This window comes from Saccoglossus kowalevskii, chromosome 14 (assembly GCF_978046115.1).
Source record: "Saccoglossus kowalevskii chromosome 14, keSacKowa6.1, whole genome shotgun sequence".
Classification (NCBI taxonomy): domain Eukaryota; kingdom Metazoa; phylum Hemichordata; class Enteropneusta; family Harrimaniidae; genus Saccoglossus; species Saccoglossus kowalevskii.
This window is the reverse complement of record NC_140654.1, coordinates 19,343,482-19,360,806: the sequence shown is the minus strand read 5'-3', so window position 1 is coordinate 19,360,806 and position 17,325 is coordinate 19,343,482. Positions and strand designations below refer to the sequence as shown.

The 17,325-nt window shown below is 34.0% G+C and overlaps 1 protein-coding gene across 3 annotated transcripts in view; it reads left to right on the top strand.

Annotated features, from left to right (window-relative positions):
* The window catches only part of LOC100374794 (dyslexia-associated protein KIAA0319-like), a 65,757-nt gene extending 50,056 nt beyond the window's left edge, over positions 1-15,701 (top strand). For all 3 annotated transcript variants that reach the window (XM_085508001.1, XM_085508000.1, XM_085507999.1), the window contains 8 exons: positions 1,513-1,651; positions 2,738-2,808; positions 4,653-4,741; positions 5,765-5,904; positions 9,073-9,195; positions 9,787-9,877; positions 10,905-11,002; positions 11,486-15,701. In XM_085508001.1, coding sequence (XP_085364127.1) covers positions 1,513-1,651; positions 2,738-2,808; positions 4,653-4,741; positions 5,765-5,904; positions 9,073-9,195; positions 9,787-9,877; positions 10,905-11,002; positions 11,486-11,691 — 957 coding nt within the window. In that variant the 3' untranslated portion in view covers positions 11,692-15,701. The remainder of the gene's footprint in view (positions 1-1,512; positions 1,652-2,737; positions 2,809-4,652; positions 4,742-5,764; positions 5,905-9,072; positions 9,196-9,786; positions 9,878-10,904; positions 11,003-11,485) is intronic.
* The last annotated feature ends 1,624 nt before the right edge of the window (positions 15,702-17,325 follow it).

Genomic DNA, 17,325 nt, shown 5'->3' with positions numbered 1-17,325 from the left:
CAATTAAGTTTCAGTGGGGGGTAGGGTGGTTTTTGGGAAAAACCAAAGGATTTAAGTTTTTTATCCTACATTGAATTTTTTAGGTACATCACTTATAAATAGAAGTAGACTTTAACCAAAAATTCCATTTATTGTAAGCCGGATCATTAAAATATTCAAACCATAGAATATACATCATCATTTACATAAAAACATGCAACACATAGAGCTAATTTCAATTAATTTTTTTTTTATAAATGTGTCTACAGGAAAAAACTGCAACCCACCATGTTTTGGTACAGCTGTTATAAGTATGTCACTGTACCTAAATACAGATATTATGTAACAGCTGCTTCGACTGATTGTTACAATATATAGAAAATGATAGTTACTAATCATATGAATATGATGTTTACTACTGTGTTTTGTATGGAGTTTATTTTCAATCATTTTTTGATGAGTTTAATGTAAAATATAGGAAAAAATGCTATACTTGCTGGATTCCATTTTCTCTGAATCATCTCTTCACGAAAAATAATAAAAAATAATTTCCAAGCAAAAATGAAGTATTTTACAGTAATTACCACTTTCTTTATAAATACAAGAGCATCATTTTCATACAGTGAAACTTTTATCATTACGATTTGCAAATGTTTATATGTATACAAATCTGTCTTTGTCCAAAAAGTCTCTCAGTAAAAATTGGGGGTCTGGGAAGCTGATTGAGTTTGTAGTAAGCACAAACAATCCTTAGAGAAAAAATAATTACATACAAGACATGGTATGTATTTTCACATCCCTGGCCTGCGACTTGTGTGAAAAAAAAAATCTCTAAACTTTCTGAGAAATCTCATCTCTTATGGTACAAATGTGGACAGTGATTTTATGATGACAAGGTTGTCCAAAAAACCCGGAACTGGAACCTGAATCAGAACATAAAATTAAAAATATTTGGAAGCAACAAGGATGTCACATGACTTAAGTTAAGTGTAACACATCTAGTGCGCCCTCAAGCGGAAACATCGTCGTAAACATGTGCTTTCTGCCTATTATTTCATCCACATTATTAGATTGAGTGTACACACAACTACAAATTGCGATTATAATAAATAATATTAATAATATACAAACTAAGTCCATTAATGCAATATCACTTATATTATATAACAACCCGTTTGTCGAAATATTTTTAATTTCACGTTCCGGGTTTTTTAGACAACCGATGACAATGTGTTACAAATCTGTTTATAATATTCTGTTGTGCACAACAATATCGCCCACCTACATTTTGATCCTAAATTTCACCTGTTTTTGTATTTTTCTATAATTTTATTTATTATTTTGGACCAAATGGATGCAATTTCCTACTGGCTACAAGGTTTGATCAAAATTCCATAAAAAGAAATATCGCAATATGTGGGTTATATTTTGAATGAATGATGACGAAAGTTTACTCAAAGGTCAAAGGTCAACAAATACATTGAATATACAGTTTTCATCATAAATTAACACTTGATGTGTTCTGTTATGCAGGAAATTATGAGGGATTCCAATCATGAAGCCATTTTAAGACTAACCAATCTGGTAGTTGGGATGTATAAATTCTCGTTGCGAGTTACTGATGCCAAAGGTCAGCATGCTACTGATTACATGACACTAGAAGTGAAAGAAGGTAAGATCAAAGTTCAGTGCATGTTCCTAGATGTCAAAGGCTGATGGCAAAGGTCAATATGCTATTAATCTTGTTCAGGTTGCACCAAATACGTGTTAAGATTTAAAGGGCGGTAGTCGTCGCGCCACGCATGTACGAGATATATGGGTCTTATATAAACAAGTGCAGATTGTAGACTAACAGAAACTAGTCTGATCGTCTATCTATTTTATCTCAAAAACAATGTTTCTGAATGTGCTTGCATCAAATGCTATATCAAAAATAGCATACCGAAATGAATATAATATAAGGTTATTACGAGGATACCTCAAAGTATGCACAAAGACAGTACAACTGGAGTATCTACCGAAGCACAACATACTTTGAGTGCATACTTTAAGGTATCCTCGTAATAACCTTATTATTATACATCTTCTCCTTCCAAGGATACATCATGGGAATGCCGAAAACCAAAATGTTTAGAACAAAATCAGCGAACATTTTGAGTACGGTCAAACTCTGGTGGCAGCCATGTTTGTTTTTATTATTAGAGGATGCTTGCGTGCATAATCATTCCACATTTGGAATTTGCATTTCCTAAAATAGTAGGAGGAGAATACCCCGTAAAATACCACAAAATTACGGCACGCTGTAACCTATGGCGTTACGGTGACAGATGTACATGTATAATAATAGTAAATCTTCCAAATGGACATTGAATACAATGGCATTTTGGGTGCTTATTCCTGGCTAAGTGTTCACACATTCTTCAATAGTGTATGCTAAGAGTCAAGACCAGGTCTTTAAAATGTGTCAGATTCACCTTGTACTTACCATTTCTTACTTTATGGTAAGCTTTTACGCATGTTTTCTTAGCGCAGACGTTTTTAATTTTTTATCCCATGCTTGCATTACCTGTAGCAAGGTATTGTCAGATGTCAATGTTATTGACAACATAACCTTAGACAGGTAAGGTATAAGTCAACATGCTGCAGATCACATGGCAGTAATCGTCAAAGTAAACCTAAGGTTTACTTGTATCTATTAGTGAATTAATTAGTTCTATAAAGTATTGTAATAGAGTGTTTTGAATATATTCATTGCCAGATCCCCACATGATTGACCTTATAGAAGTACATATTGATACAGACATATTTGTTTTTACTCAGGAAAATAAGGTAAGATGACTCGTACTGTCAAATCTGTATTTGAAGCCGCAATTTCTATTTAAATGGTACAATGCAACAGAGGGGATGCGGTTTCTATTAGATCATCTACACAAATGAGAAATTGTGATATTTTCGTTCTCAATTGTTCAAAAAGAATGGGTACAACTTCTATTAGAGATGTGGTATCTAATACAGATTTTACAGTAATTGCTTACAAAGTCATCCTGCACATTTTTATTTTTTCTCTTCAACCCCCCTTCTGATTATAGTATAGGGAACCCTTTATTAAAAAAAAAAATGTGTGAATCAAATATATGTTCTCTGTTTTTATTTATCATTTATATTGCTTGCTTAACCTTTTCACCACCAGACTTTCTTGCCCAAATTTATCTGCACTTTTTTAGTCCTCGTTTGGACGCAGTTCCAAAACGGGGACTTATGTTTCGTGTCATCATGCCGACACAGATCAAAAGCTCTAATATGTAACAATTAAACTTTCTATTTAATTTTAATTAATATGTTAATTTGCGAAGCTTATAATGTATGCTCTTTGGTGCAGTGAATTAAACATAAAGCTCCTGATGAGTGAGGTACTTGTACCTTACGAAACAGTGCTGTCAAGTTTCAATATTCATGTAGTTGTGTATTAATTCCTCTATCACCGTATTCACCCGCTCTACATATACTTTGTATTGAGCACTTTTGTTTTGGAATAATCGACTATTGTATTTACACTATATATATATATATATATATATATATACATACGTGGACAGAGAAATTAAGACACGACTACATGAGTAAAGTTCACTCTACAGTACTGTTTCGTAAGGTACATGGAGTACCTCACTCATCAGGAGTTAAGACTTTATTAAATAAACCACCGAAACAGACTACGTTATAAGCGCTACAGATTTGCATAACAATGGAGTGTGTTTACGATATTAAAACTAGTTGTTGCATAGCAACGATTTGGCTCTGTGTCTACAGGAAGAAAAAAGCTCATTTCTTTTATTTAAACTACAGTACCGGTAATGTGGTTCGAAAATTATAATATATTTCTCTCTAATACATAAGTTGCAACGTTTGCTTGAAGTATTGTATGGTGCAGCACGCGATAACACTCCATTTGATGTCATAATCGATATATTGATATATATACATGTATTCAAAATGGCTGATTTTGTATGCTGTTCCAGAGCAATATCTCTCAATATGGACAAGTACTTGTTTGACATTCAAATACAAATGTCAATCATTTTAATGTTAAAAAATCATATTCCTGACATGGTTATATTCCAGCTATATTACTATAAACAAAACTATATATCTTAAATTTGATATCTAATGGGGACTGTGTCGTGCATGGTTTGTTCTTATATTTTTCAATATTTCTGGAAATGAACCCTAATTTTGGAGCCAACATACAAAATTTGAGTCAATGTTCAGTTTTTACTCAAAAAATTTGGCTATTTTTTTCAATTTTCTGAAGGAAACAGGACTATTTTATGAATTTGTAATGAAAAAAGGGGAACTTTTGGTGAAGAGGTTAAGCCAAGAAAAATCAGTTCTTTTGATTAGTCCCCGTTCAGACGAAGTCCGAAAACGAGGACTTATAATTCGGTCTCTGTGTGTCCGTACGTCCGCACGTCCGCACGTCCGTCCGGAGTCATATCTCAGAATCCCTTGGACCGATTCCATTCATTTTTTGCATGTGCCTAGTACTTTATGTGGGACATATGCACATGCAGTGGTTTAGCGATTTGATTCGAGAACTTTCAAAAATTTAACAGGGATAAATACAAAAATCTCCTTGTTAGATAAAATCACTTCTGTGTTATTCTTGTTTTCAGGATACCTTAGTGAGGCAGCTGTCAGTACTACTTGGTGTAATGGATCCAGATATTGTTGTACAGTCTGTCAGGGAGTCGCCACTTGGAGGGTAAGTCATCTATCAGTCATTCACTCCACACTCACAGCCACCATCACTTCATCAAACTATCAATGCAATTACGTGCAATATGCTGTAATTTTTTAAATATAATACTGTGGAATACTTTATTTTCGCTGGAATTAATTTTCGCTGAAAAGGGTTTTTGGGAGTTTTGCTTGGAATTTATTTTCACTGATTTTTGATGAGATTAATGTAAAATATAGGAAAAAATGTATATTCGCTGGTTTTTCTTTTCACGGAATTATCCCTTCAGCGAAAATAGCGAAAATAAATTCCAAGCGAAAATAAAGTACTCTACAGTATTACTGTTTTTGTTGATTCTAATATAGAGAAACGAAATGTAAACAAAATTCATCATTTTCAACTGAACTAAGAAGCATTTACAAAAAATGCAGCCATATAATGGTTTTGTTCCAAAATGTGGCACTTTGGCCAAAATTTAATCTGGAAAATCTGTTACATGTGGGTATGTATAAAAAAAACAAAAACAAAAAAAAACAGATTTTAAAATACATTTGTATCAATATACTTGGCTGATATTGTAATTATGCATTCCCAGTTTCATCTAAATTTTAAAATATTAAAATGATGTCTAGTTTTCCTATCTATTTATGTATATGCAGGCCATATATGGGTTGTGTTTAAGAAGGATTTACAAAACTGACCCCTGTTTAACTGCCAGCAGTTTTTATTGCGGCATTTTGCTCCATGGTTTGTTGTCTTCTTAGTCACTTTATACATGTAGTCCATCGCACACCTTTTAATTAAATATCAGTGGTCGTCTTGCAGTAAGCAAATTTCATGTACTGGTAATATATATTTTACATGAATTATGTACATTGCATGTCATATCAAACACACCATTAAATTTAATTTGGCTTGACTGTTTGTTATTATTGCTGCTGATTTACACCAACTATCCTTACACTAAAATGTATATGGCATTTTCCCCAAATAATTCGTCCTTATTTTTGTTTTTTAAAAAAAAAATGTTGTTTTGCTTTTTTCTAGAGTGGTGATTCAATTTTATATTCTAAATGCAGATGGCAAACGAGTGCTGAAAGGAATCACAATGGTGAATAAGCTGAAATCCAAATTAAGCAAAGAATCACAGGTGTTAGATTATAATGTTATGCTTGTGGACACTGTTGGTGAGTTCACTCTTTTTGATTGTATCTCGCTCTCACTCAGACATCAACCTGGGAATATGCTAATTAGCTGGGTTAAAGGTCATATCTCATTTTATCTGTAGTCCCAAATTCTGTTTGTTATCTATATGATACACTACACTAAGAAGATTGGAGAAGAAGAACAAATCAAAATTCATTGCATACAATTTGACTAGAATTCGTATTGCCCTGAGCTTATTGAAATAAAACCATTTCTGTGTTAAAGTTGATATTGAACGAGATTTGTTTTTGGGTACTATGTGCCTTGACCCACTCAGAACAGATTAGTGACACATCTTGTTCAAGGTGCTTGCTAATCAGCAGTCCTATGTGTGCCACACTTTTCCTTCCTTGTGTTCCTTCATTTGATGTGTAATCTCGTCATGACACATTGCCAAACTTAGCAGAAATCAAATCTCACGACTTTGATATTAAGGAATATCCTTAGATTTGTGTAGGTAATGTTAGTTACGTTCTTCCTCGATTTCTATGAACATGTAATTAGTAAAGTAATGTTTTCAATTGTATGCATGGAAGTCATATCTGTGTGTCATCAGTGTTTGTTGTTGTGAGCATTTCCACAATTCATCAGAACATGAGATTTTTGTATGTAATACTGTAAAATGAATAATTTTCTCTGGGTTTAAATTTCGCTGATGTATGATTTCAGGCATATTCAGTGGGTTTTAAATTCATGATTTTATCATTTAGATAATGTGTTCTATGCTAAATTTTACATATTCACTGGGTTTTACATTAGTGAATTGTCTAGTCAGCGAAATAAGCAAGTGAATAATTAACCCTGTTTACAGTATGATACAGGTGTGTGTGCATGTAATGGTATGTAGCTTCTTGTCACTTCCTGTGTAATCTTCTCACATTGTCATGCATGTAATGGTATGTAGCTTCTTGTCACTTCCTGTGTAATCTTCACACATTGTCATGCATGTAATGGTGTATATTTTTTTTTATCCAGATTTTAACAAAATTAATGAGATAAACAGCTGTGGCAAGCAATAGAACCAAGGAATAAACCTCATTACTAATCTCTTACTGTATTTTAGCTGGAATTAATTTTCGCTAAAAAGAGTTTTTGGTTGTTTTGTATGGAATTAATTTTCACTGATTTTTGGCGAGTTAAATGTAAAATATAGGAACAACGGTATATTCGCTGGATTTTATTTTCACTGAATCATTCTTTCAGCGAAATTAATTCCAAGCGAAAATAAAATATACAGTAAATCTTTTAGTGGTCTAAGCACATGCACAATTCTGTTTATTTTGCATCTAAAAAGGAGGCTTCTATATATTTTTTTTAGTGCAAGTTTTGTGTGGGATGTGTGTCACCCTAGTTGTCTTAAAGCAATAATTCACAAAATGTTTGTGAAATATAAAAAATGTTGTCTTTCATTTATTGACACAAATAAAAACTCAAATTGTGTTGTCTTGGTATCTATGTGTTCAAGGAGGCTTTGAGGAGGACAGTCATAACCAGTCATAAAATCAATCACCTTTTCTAACATAATTTACTTGATGAAGTTGCAAACTATGAGTCTCAGAAATTACAATTGTAGCATTGAACATGTTGGGGTCCTAGGGAGTCACAGTAACTTTCACTGAGGTCCTAGGGAGTCACAGTGACTTTCACTGAGGTCCTAGGGAGTCACAGTGACTTTCACTGAGGTCCTAGGGAGTCACAGTGACTTTCACTGAGGTCCTAGGGAGTCACAGTAACTTTCACTGAGGTCCTGGGAGTCACAGTTAATTTCACTGAGGTCCTAGGGAGCCACAGTAACTTTCACTGAGGTCTTAGGGAGTCACAGTAACTATCACTGATTTCCTTGGGAGTCAAAGTGACTTTCACTGAGGTCCTGAGAGTCACAGTAATTTTCACTGAGGTCCTGGGGATCACAGTAACTTTCACTGATTTCCTTGGGAGTCAAAGTGACTTTGACTGAGGTCCCGAGAGTCACAGTAATTTTCACTGAGGTCCTGGGGGTCACAGTAACTTTCACTGAGGTCCTGGGAGTCACAGTAATTTTCACTGAGGTCCTGGGAGTCACAGTAACTTTCACTGAGGTCCTGGGAGTCACAGTAACTTTCACTGAGGTCCTGGGAGTCACAGTAACTTTCACTGAGGTCCTGGGAGTCACAGTAATTTTCACTGAAGTCCTGGGAGTCACAGTAACTTTAACTGAGGTTCTAGGGAGTCACAGTAATTTTCACTTGTTAACAAAAACATACTTCTCACAAGGACAAAAAAATGCAATATACAATGTTCAGTGGCATGACAGTTTTATCAAAATAAACCGTTAATATTCATTGAGTAATAACAGTATTGTACAAGTGTAATTAGTCGTGGTATTGGCATTCCAAACCTTTCATCACTGTCCATACTTATTTTGTAAATTAATTTGGTGGTGTGTAGTAGTTTTACTGCCCTGGCGAATGGTAATAATCTGCTTAACTGCTTAATAGTACCTAGTAGAAATAAAAACAAATTCTAAAATAGTCTATATAGTTTCTGCAGGTATGTGTATGAATAATTCATCCCAAATGACTGGCAAATTATAATTTCTCTTCGATAACAACCAAATATGTGCTATGTGGGCAAGGTTTTACAAGTCTAATTATTGTTTTGTTATTTCATGTGGTGTTATCCATGTGAGCTATAGCTGTGATATCACACATACCAATTTTAGGTTTGTCTGTTATTTCTCTAGTATTTTTAGTCTACTGGTTGAATAGATGCTTAAAGATTTGGCATCATCCATCCAGCTTTTGTTCATCAAAACATTATCCAATAGTGTTTATTCCAAGGAAGCCAAGATTGATTGCCTTTTTGATTGTGCAAGTACAAAATTTAACATGTGTACAGCAGCAAAATTCGTGATTCACAATAAAAGTCCAAAATGTCAGCAAATAGATTGACATGATTTATTTTCTGTACGAGCATTTGCATCCAGTGAAAAGACTCTGTTTCTATTACATGTTTTATAATGGTGCTGTGTTTGACATAAAAAAAAGAAAAGTGTTTGAATGTGTTTCAGTTGATCCCCTCTTGACTTTCATACTTTGAGGTATGGTTGTAATAAACCAAACGTTTTATTCTTCAAATTAAGTAATAAATTGTTTATTTTCATGTTTCAGTTTGTCAGAATGATTGTTCAGGTCATGGTCATTGTAACGTGGAGACGAAACAGTGCATATGTGAGAGTTTTTGGATGGAAAACTACTTTAAAATTTATCTTGGAGATGGCGAATCAAATTGTGGTAAGAGTGAATCAAAAATATACTAGTATATAGCGCCCTCTACAGTTCATATATTACTCTTGTTAACAGTAGCAACAGAGCTGACACTGAATGTGTTTTGGGCTATCCTCAGGGGCGGAGCTACGTCACAAAACGTTCCACGTTGCTAAGACACGCATCACTGTACCATGTATTTCTATGGGCTCTGCGCAAGCTGTTGAGAAACGCGGAACGCTGAGCGAAGAGCCGGTGATGAGAAAACAACAAGAACTCAACTTTGAAGTAATCCTGCACAAGCAAATTCATATATGTTACACACGCAGGGCTAATCTTGTTACACTGTTCAGGGGAGTCTCAACAACCATCCCAAAGGACCGTTTTCTGCGAGTTTTTAGCCTTTGTTTTCACCGCGATGGTTGGCAGGCGGTGAAGTTGTCCGCCCCTGAGGATATTACCAATATTGTCTGAATTTTTTAATGGTTTTCAATGCAATCATTAAAAGTAACAAACGTATCACTTTAGAGATGACGATACTGGAACGGGTATATGTAAGAAGAATGTAAAGGAATTTTCAATAGTGTTTATTTCAAGAGATTTTGTTTTTTCCTTCAGAATGGAGTATCTTGTATGTTGTAATTATTGGATCTCTAGTAGTGGTCACCATAGGTGGTATTATATGGGCAATATATTGTTGTATCAAACGGTAAGAAATTTCTTTAACTATCACTTCCAGGGTTAGAAATACTTGGTTGTACACTGCACTGGGCATGTTGTTTTTTAGCCTGTACATGTAAACTTATTGTGCATTTCAAACATAACATTAAAGCCAATAGAATTGGTAATACTGTAATTGGTAGAATTGGTAATACATTCTATGATTTAAAAAAATACTATAAACTAGGTGGAGAAGTATTTGACTACCATTTCAGTCTTAATACTGAATTCAATGAGATGGCAAAGTTACTGTTGTGAAAGTAATTTTCTTGTTTTTTTATGTTTTGATCACACATAAAAGTCTCTATACATACCGAAAAAAAATGTCTTAATAATATATGATGCATGTTACCAGTGTTTGAGATTACAGCCCAAAATGGGTAACATCTAAAATAAGTAAGTTTCAAGTCATGCTGGTAAAAATTAAAACTTACATGCCCCATGGTCTGGTCACTTTTTTTTCATGTTCTGCTGCAATAAATCTTTGAAAATGCAATTTTACTGAATAATATTATTGGATATAGTTGGGCACCATTCTCCTCGGGTGGCTGTTACAAAGATTAAGGAAGGAAGAAAGAATGCAACAGTTTAAAATGTGAAATATAAATTATCTGTTTTGTGTGTCGGCAGAGAGTTTCCGGATTAGGAATGGAAGTATTTCAAAATAATCTTTAATTAATTGCTAATTTTCTGTGATTGCTAGTGAAATTTGAAAGTTACCTGCCTTGAGTGTCTGGTAAACAGTTTCTAGAAATTTTAAACACCGATTTTACACTGAGCTTGGTGGAGGTTATACTCAAAACCAACATGAACACAATGCATGCTTGGATATTTACTATTTCAGTGCTTGATGTGGTCATTTGATCTCATAGCAAAGATTGTACAGCTAGGTATTTCTACATCTACTATGCCACAGTTGTTGCATTCAAATTTTGTATAAACAATTGTTGTAATTCTCATGCTTTGTTTACATTGCATGGGACCCATATCAAATGATACCTATTATTGTCTTGTAGGCGAAGAATGATGCGTGGAAGAAAACGACACAGATACACACTACTTGACGAGTATGATGGGAGAGAAGCCGTTGAAATGTTACCAAAATCAAGTAATGGTAAGTTTCTAAATGATCATTGATCTCTATTTCATGTACAAGAGGATTATATCAGTTCAATGATCTACATAAATAGACCACTTTCTCGGAAGTCTGAGATACAACATTTTGCATGGGCCATGCATACGGTTTTGGAATGTAACGTAACTATGCACATGTGATATTGTGCTTCTGTGTGTACCAATCGATGTGACAAAAATAAAATTCCCATCTATCGAATATTAGCAAAATGACCTGTGAATATTTTCCATCATGACAAAGCAGGCGTATTCCTGCACCCCAGTCTTGCTATTTCCGGGAAAGTGGTCTATATACATAAATATGTTTTTTTATTTAATCACCGAAATGACCTGGGCCTGTTATTCATAAATCAAGAGTGCCCTCTTGTGGCCATAATTTTCAAATACTTTGTTTTTAGGACAATTTTGTGTATTGTACTCAAAGATATTAAATTATGTCTTTGTTTTTATCTCCACCTCACAGGTAAACAAAACAGCAGTATAATGATTTCTGAAACCGATTCCGAAGAAGAGACTCTGTACGAAGGCAAAAAAACTAATGGATACAAGCCTAGATCAAAACCACTAAATGGTATAATAGGAAGGCAACATAAAAGAAAAGACAAAAAATCATTAAAACCATTACTTCAACCACAGAAAAAAACAGAAGATATCGATGATTTCTTATAGAGAGAACATTTTATGAAGCTCTACTTTGCAAAAATAATACAACTCAGCACTGGGGGTGTATATATTTATAACTGAGTTAAATATTAAAATACCGGGGATATTCAGAATATACAGTTTATGCTGGCAGCTCATTGTGCTCTCTTTTTTAAAAACTTGAAATCTGAAAGTAGATTCATAGCAGTTGCAAGAATGTATAAAAAGGGGTGTGTATTCAGGCCACATGGACAGTGCGATAAGGAACTTAAATGTAACAAACAATTACAAGAGAGCTTCATGTCGTGGTGTGCTTTTCTGCATCGTTTTCTGTTTTGTGAACTGAAATATAGAATATGTTTGTAGTCTTTTATAGATTTAAATTAATGATGGTGTTGTTGTCAAGGCAACAGGATGATATAGTTGGTCATTTTACAGGAGTTTAGCCAATCCAAGTATTATAGTTATTACATTTAACTTGTATTGATTTTACTATGCAAACACAATTGCACTCTCGCCTGTAGATTGACAAGAAACCGGTGATTGATATTGAAAGCAACCTTCGCTGTGTGTTAACACAATAGATACCTACACTGCCCCCCAAATAAGTATAAAATTATTGTGCAACTCATTGACCTAATTTTTTGGTTACTTATTAGTTTTGCTGTAGTTTTATTCAAAATTCGTACACTGATGCCTGGTATTGATTATGTAATAGGAATCGCTACTATTAGTTTACATAATATTTAAAATAAGGGCCAAATGGGCTTGGATGGCCAGACAGTATTAATGCATGTAATTGAGGTCTACCATAGAGGGCGCTCTCAAATTTTCCTTTTGAACAATGCGCAATTGATAAGCTCTCTGCTAATGAATGTCATGCAGCATAATACAGTGAATAGCATCGGTTGTATGTTTGTAAATTCGTTTCTCCAATGTTTTAATGACACACCCACCTTGGCTTTCTGTAAATATTGTACAGAGCCCATGCATTTGGATTTTATTGTCTAATCACTCGTAAATCATTTTGTAAAAAGTGAATAATAATAGCTGCAACTTGATCTAGATGGAGCGTCATATAGAAAGTTAAATGTACTGCTGAAGTTCGGTTAGTTTGAGAGACTGATTTCTAATTGGTGTATATTTGTACTAATGACTTATAAGGGTTAGTCTGACATGTTAATGCAGGATGGTCTGCAGTATTCTCTGATTATAACCATGATAATTTTCCTGGCAATAACCTGTTTTAATGAGAGAAAGAGTCGGGATTCTAATTATTAACACATGATGCATTTAATAGAGCTTTGGTGATTTACATAATTGAGAATTATTAACATAAAAATATTAAAAAAATGTCAATTTGTCAGCAACAGGTCTGCGCTGTGCGTTGAGTTTCAATTTTGTGTTCATGGATATAATTTATTGTAATGGATGACCTGTAGCGTTTCTCATTTTATTCGCGTAAGTGAAAGTTCAGAATTCAGTAGCACATTTTGTAATGGCGAACTCGCCCCGAATTAAATAAGACTTTGATTGTAACAAATCATTCCTGCTATTTTTTTTTTAGTTTTATTTTTTTATACATTGTAGTACTTGCCTTGTATAGCTATGATGTTGCTCCATTGCCTTCCACTGGACAGCTACTTCATTTTATAACACAACAACCAGGGTACCTGCACACTTGCAATGTATGCTATGAACACATGGCTGAAAGTGTTCAATTCATTAGACAATCAAATTATTAGAATAGGTGAACAGATATAGACTTTCTGTATAACTTTTCATTTAAACAAACTGCAGATATAACAGGTGGTCAATGTGTACAGTCTACTGAAAATGAACATCCTGATGGCAAGTAGATGCATTAAAATAAAACTCCTTACCATCATGGCATTACTCAACATCCATTGTTGTTTTTTAGCTAGTACACTACTCGCCTCATACAAGCAATAAATACGGTGTTCTATGCTTCAGTTGTAGATACATGCTAAAGCTTGCAAGTAACAAAATTAATCAGTTACTTGAAACGTTTTTATTTAACTATAATTTTTCAACACTTGTACAAGTAAGGTATGGTATATAAAAAGATTTTTCGATTTGATTTTAAATAAAATATATTTTTTTTGTTTTACTTTTAAACTACATGGGAATTATCAATAACATGGAAATTGCACAAGTATACAGCACTTGGTTTTGATCTGTTATTTTACTTTGCAATATCTGACAATGCATTTACATTTAGGGGGAGGGGAGTATTTTTTAAAAAGATGCATCTGACTGGAGGCTGGCTAGTCACTGATTTCATTAAGTCATATCAAATAAATGTCTAAGAAAATAAATATATAGTTAGCCTTGAACGTATGTGCTAGAATCTAACTTTATGAAGTATATCACACAGATTCAAATACCCTTATCCTAGGTATATGTATATTGTAATTGTTAGAAGAGTATCGATAGAATCGCATATAGAATACTTGTGCTGCCTGTCAAACTTGTTGCATTTATGTGTTAATTTGTGATAACACTTACTTAAAGGGCGGTCATCGGTGTTCAATACAAAACTGGTAACGACTTGCACAACACATGTAAAATACATGTTTGTGTGAAATTTGAATGTATGATGCACCCTTAAGCACACAGGGATACATCAGTAGCATTTGCATACTTGAACGCTCAATGGAAAAACACTTCGAACAGATCACAAATAAAAAAAACACTTGCATAATATTTCAAAAATATCATTTGTTTACAAATAAAACAACATTCAGTAGGATGTGAAACAATGTTTACTTATTGGACAGTGCGTCATCATTGCTCAAAACAATTGCATAATATATTCTGCCAATTGTAATGTTTTATTTCAAAATTTATTTTTGGATTATTTTGTTGCACCATATACTATCAGGTGAATACTGTAAGAGGGTTAATTATTCACTGGGTTTTAATTTTGCTTATTTCGCTGACTGGAAAATGCTCTAAATTAAAACCCAGTGAATATGTAAAATTGATCATAGAACACATTATCTAAATGATAAAACCGTGAATTTAAAACCCACTGAATATGCCTGAAATGCTAAATCAGCGAAATTTAAACCCAGTGAAAATTAATCATTAATTCACTCGCACAATAAACATGTGCAGTTTTAAATGTTAATATCAAAAATGTGTCTAGTTCCATAATTGTTATTTGTACATCTCTTTGTAGAACGTCATACAATAATCAATGCCCTACTTTGTTGTATTGAGTCTAGAGGTGATTCAATGATTGATATATCTTTGAGACAACTCACCGTGTTTTTGTGTAGAAAATTGTTGGGTTCCGTCACATGTGATATGCAAACATTTGAGGGGGGGGTTTGTGGTGCACGCGAGATATTCTGTTCATGTCAGCAACTTACTGGGTCATTCAAAGATGGGCACGATCAACCTCGTAAACGTACAAACAAATGAGACTGACAAATACGATTTTCTGGATTTTGAGGAGTTACAAATCAAACATTACTCAGTCATGTGATATTTGAATGTTCATTTTAGTGATTATTGGCTACGAATGAAACAGCAGATTGTATGACGTATTCGTTTGATACCATGCAATACTAAAAATGGCAAGTTGTCTATTGTACCAGGAATAGTATTTTCCTGTATGGGTCTATTTCTTTTCTAAAGCAAACTTTAGCTACATATACCAGTGCTGAATTTAATGTACTGTAGAATACTTTATTTTCGCTTGGAATTTATTTTCGCTGAAGGGATGATTCTGTGAAAATAAAATCCAGCGAATATACTTTTTTTCCTACGTTTCACATTAAAGTCGCCAAAAATCAGTGAAAATAAATTCCATACAAAACACCCAAAAAGCCTTTTCAGCGAAAATTAATTCCAGCGAAAATAAAGTATTCCACAGTATCAGCTTTTGGGGGAAAATCACGTTCATTTGGGATCTTTTTTCACTCATCTTGTAATATTATTTTGATAGAAAATAATGTCATGTATAAAATGGATGGTAAGTCCTAAATAAATCAGTCTGACTCTATGAATCAATTAGTCGTTATATTCATATTAAGTTGCACTCAGAGCTTTATTGGGGTCGCACATTGTTAAGGATTCAGATTTGAAGTACAGTGAATCTGCAATTCCGAAGCCAATATCTCCAGCATTCAGACGTGCTGAAATTTTATCTTTTGTTTTATATTTCACACAATATTCCCAAGACAAGAAATTGATGTATATACATGTATGTAGACCAATAATATGACTCGTCTTTGCACCCATGATGAAAAAATTCAGCCCAGGCATATGTGAGGATTTAGTAAGGTAAAGAGAATAACAAGACATAAATAAACAAATGTAATACAAACAATAAAGACTGAAGAATATGAAAATAAAAACTTCACTATTTTTAATCAAGGGATTTATAGGTAATATCTTTAAAGTATAGTGAAAGGGCTTTTGCATTTTTCATTTCCTCATGAAAAATATCTGGTAAATTAGACTTGGGATCACAATCTTCAAAAAGTCTTTTCCTCTCACTTTTAAAGAAATGTTGTTGCATAAATGGGATCCAAAACACATTCACTGTTTTAAACTTTTGCAATACAGTTTTTGACTCCCATGTGCGAAGCACACAATTGGCGTCTTTGCAGTTGGTGTGTGTATGCGTATTCGTCTGTTCCACTGATATCTCAAGAACCACATATTAGTTTTTGATGAAACTTGATGCATAAATGGCCCCAAGGAAGCCATAGAATGCTTAATTTTAACTTTGAATTATCAAAAACTCCACACCCTTGTAGGGAGAACCTTATCTCCCCCACTTGGTGGCTCTGCTGAATTGCAGTACTCCCTCTTGCAGTTTTTTTTCTAGATAAACCCCTAAAGCCGATTGTCATATTGGGCAAGCTGTGTACAGATTCATGTTTTGTATAAGGGTTCATAATTTAGTTCCATATTACATTTTACCACATTTATTTTAAAGAGACGTGCATATAACTTCTATGGCAGTATAATTACCAATAATTTGTTGCATTCTAAAGTAAGGATGCCATCTTGCCAAATTTGATTCTGTAATGAACAAAAATAAATGAAATAAGAGTTCAACAATTATTTTTAATATTGATAACCAAGAATGTCAAGGCATGAAGAGAATCTCAAGATATGGAGTTGCATTGAAAAAAAGTCTCTTGATGTGAATTGAATACTGGATATTGCTACAGTTGAAACAATAGGAAATGGTCTATCACAGTTCCATGAAAATCAAATGAAAACACAAAACTTTTGCACAACTGCTTTGCCCAAAGTATATTTGCTTTAAAGCGAGAGGGTCGTTACCTGCGCACACGTGGAAATTGAGTCCTAAGCGACTATAACACACGCTAAGAATGCAAAGGCTCATGGGTAGACGCTTGTTTGTTAATGACACGCTGTGGCCATCTGACGCATGCATGACGCTTTAACACAAAAAATTCTATTCAGCGAATTGTCATGCATTTTTGAACGGCTATGCCAACCAAATCCCTCAAAGTATGGGTTAGAGCTACTGACTAGCAAAGCCATGGTTTGAAGTGTGGAGTTACTGAAATAAACACTGTCAGAACAATGGGTCACGCAACCAAGAATGGTATAAATTGTACACCATGACTAATCACTGACCATATCCCACTG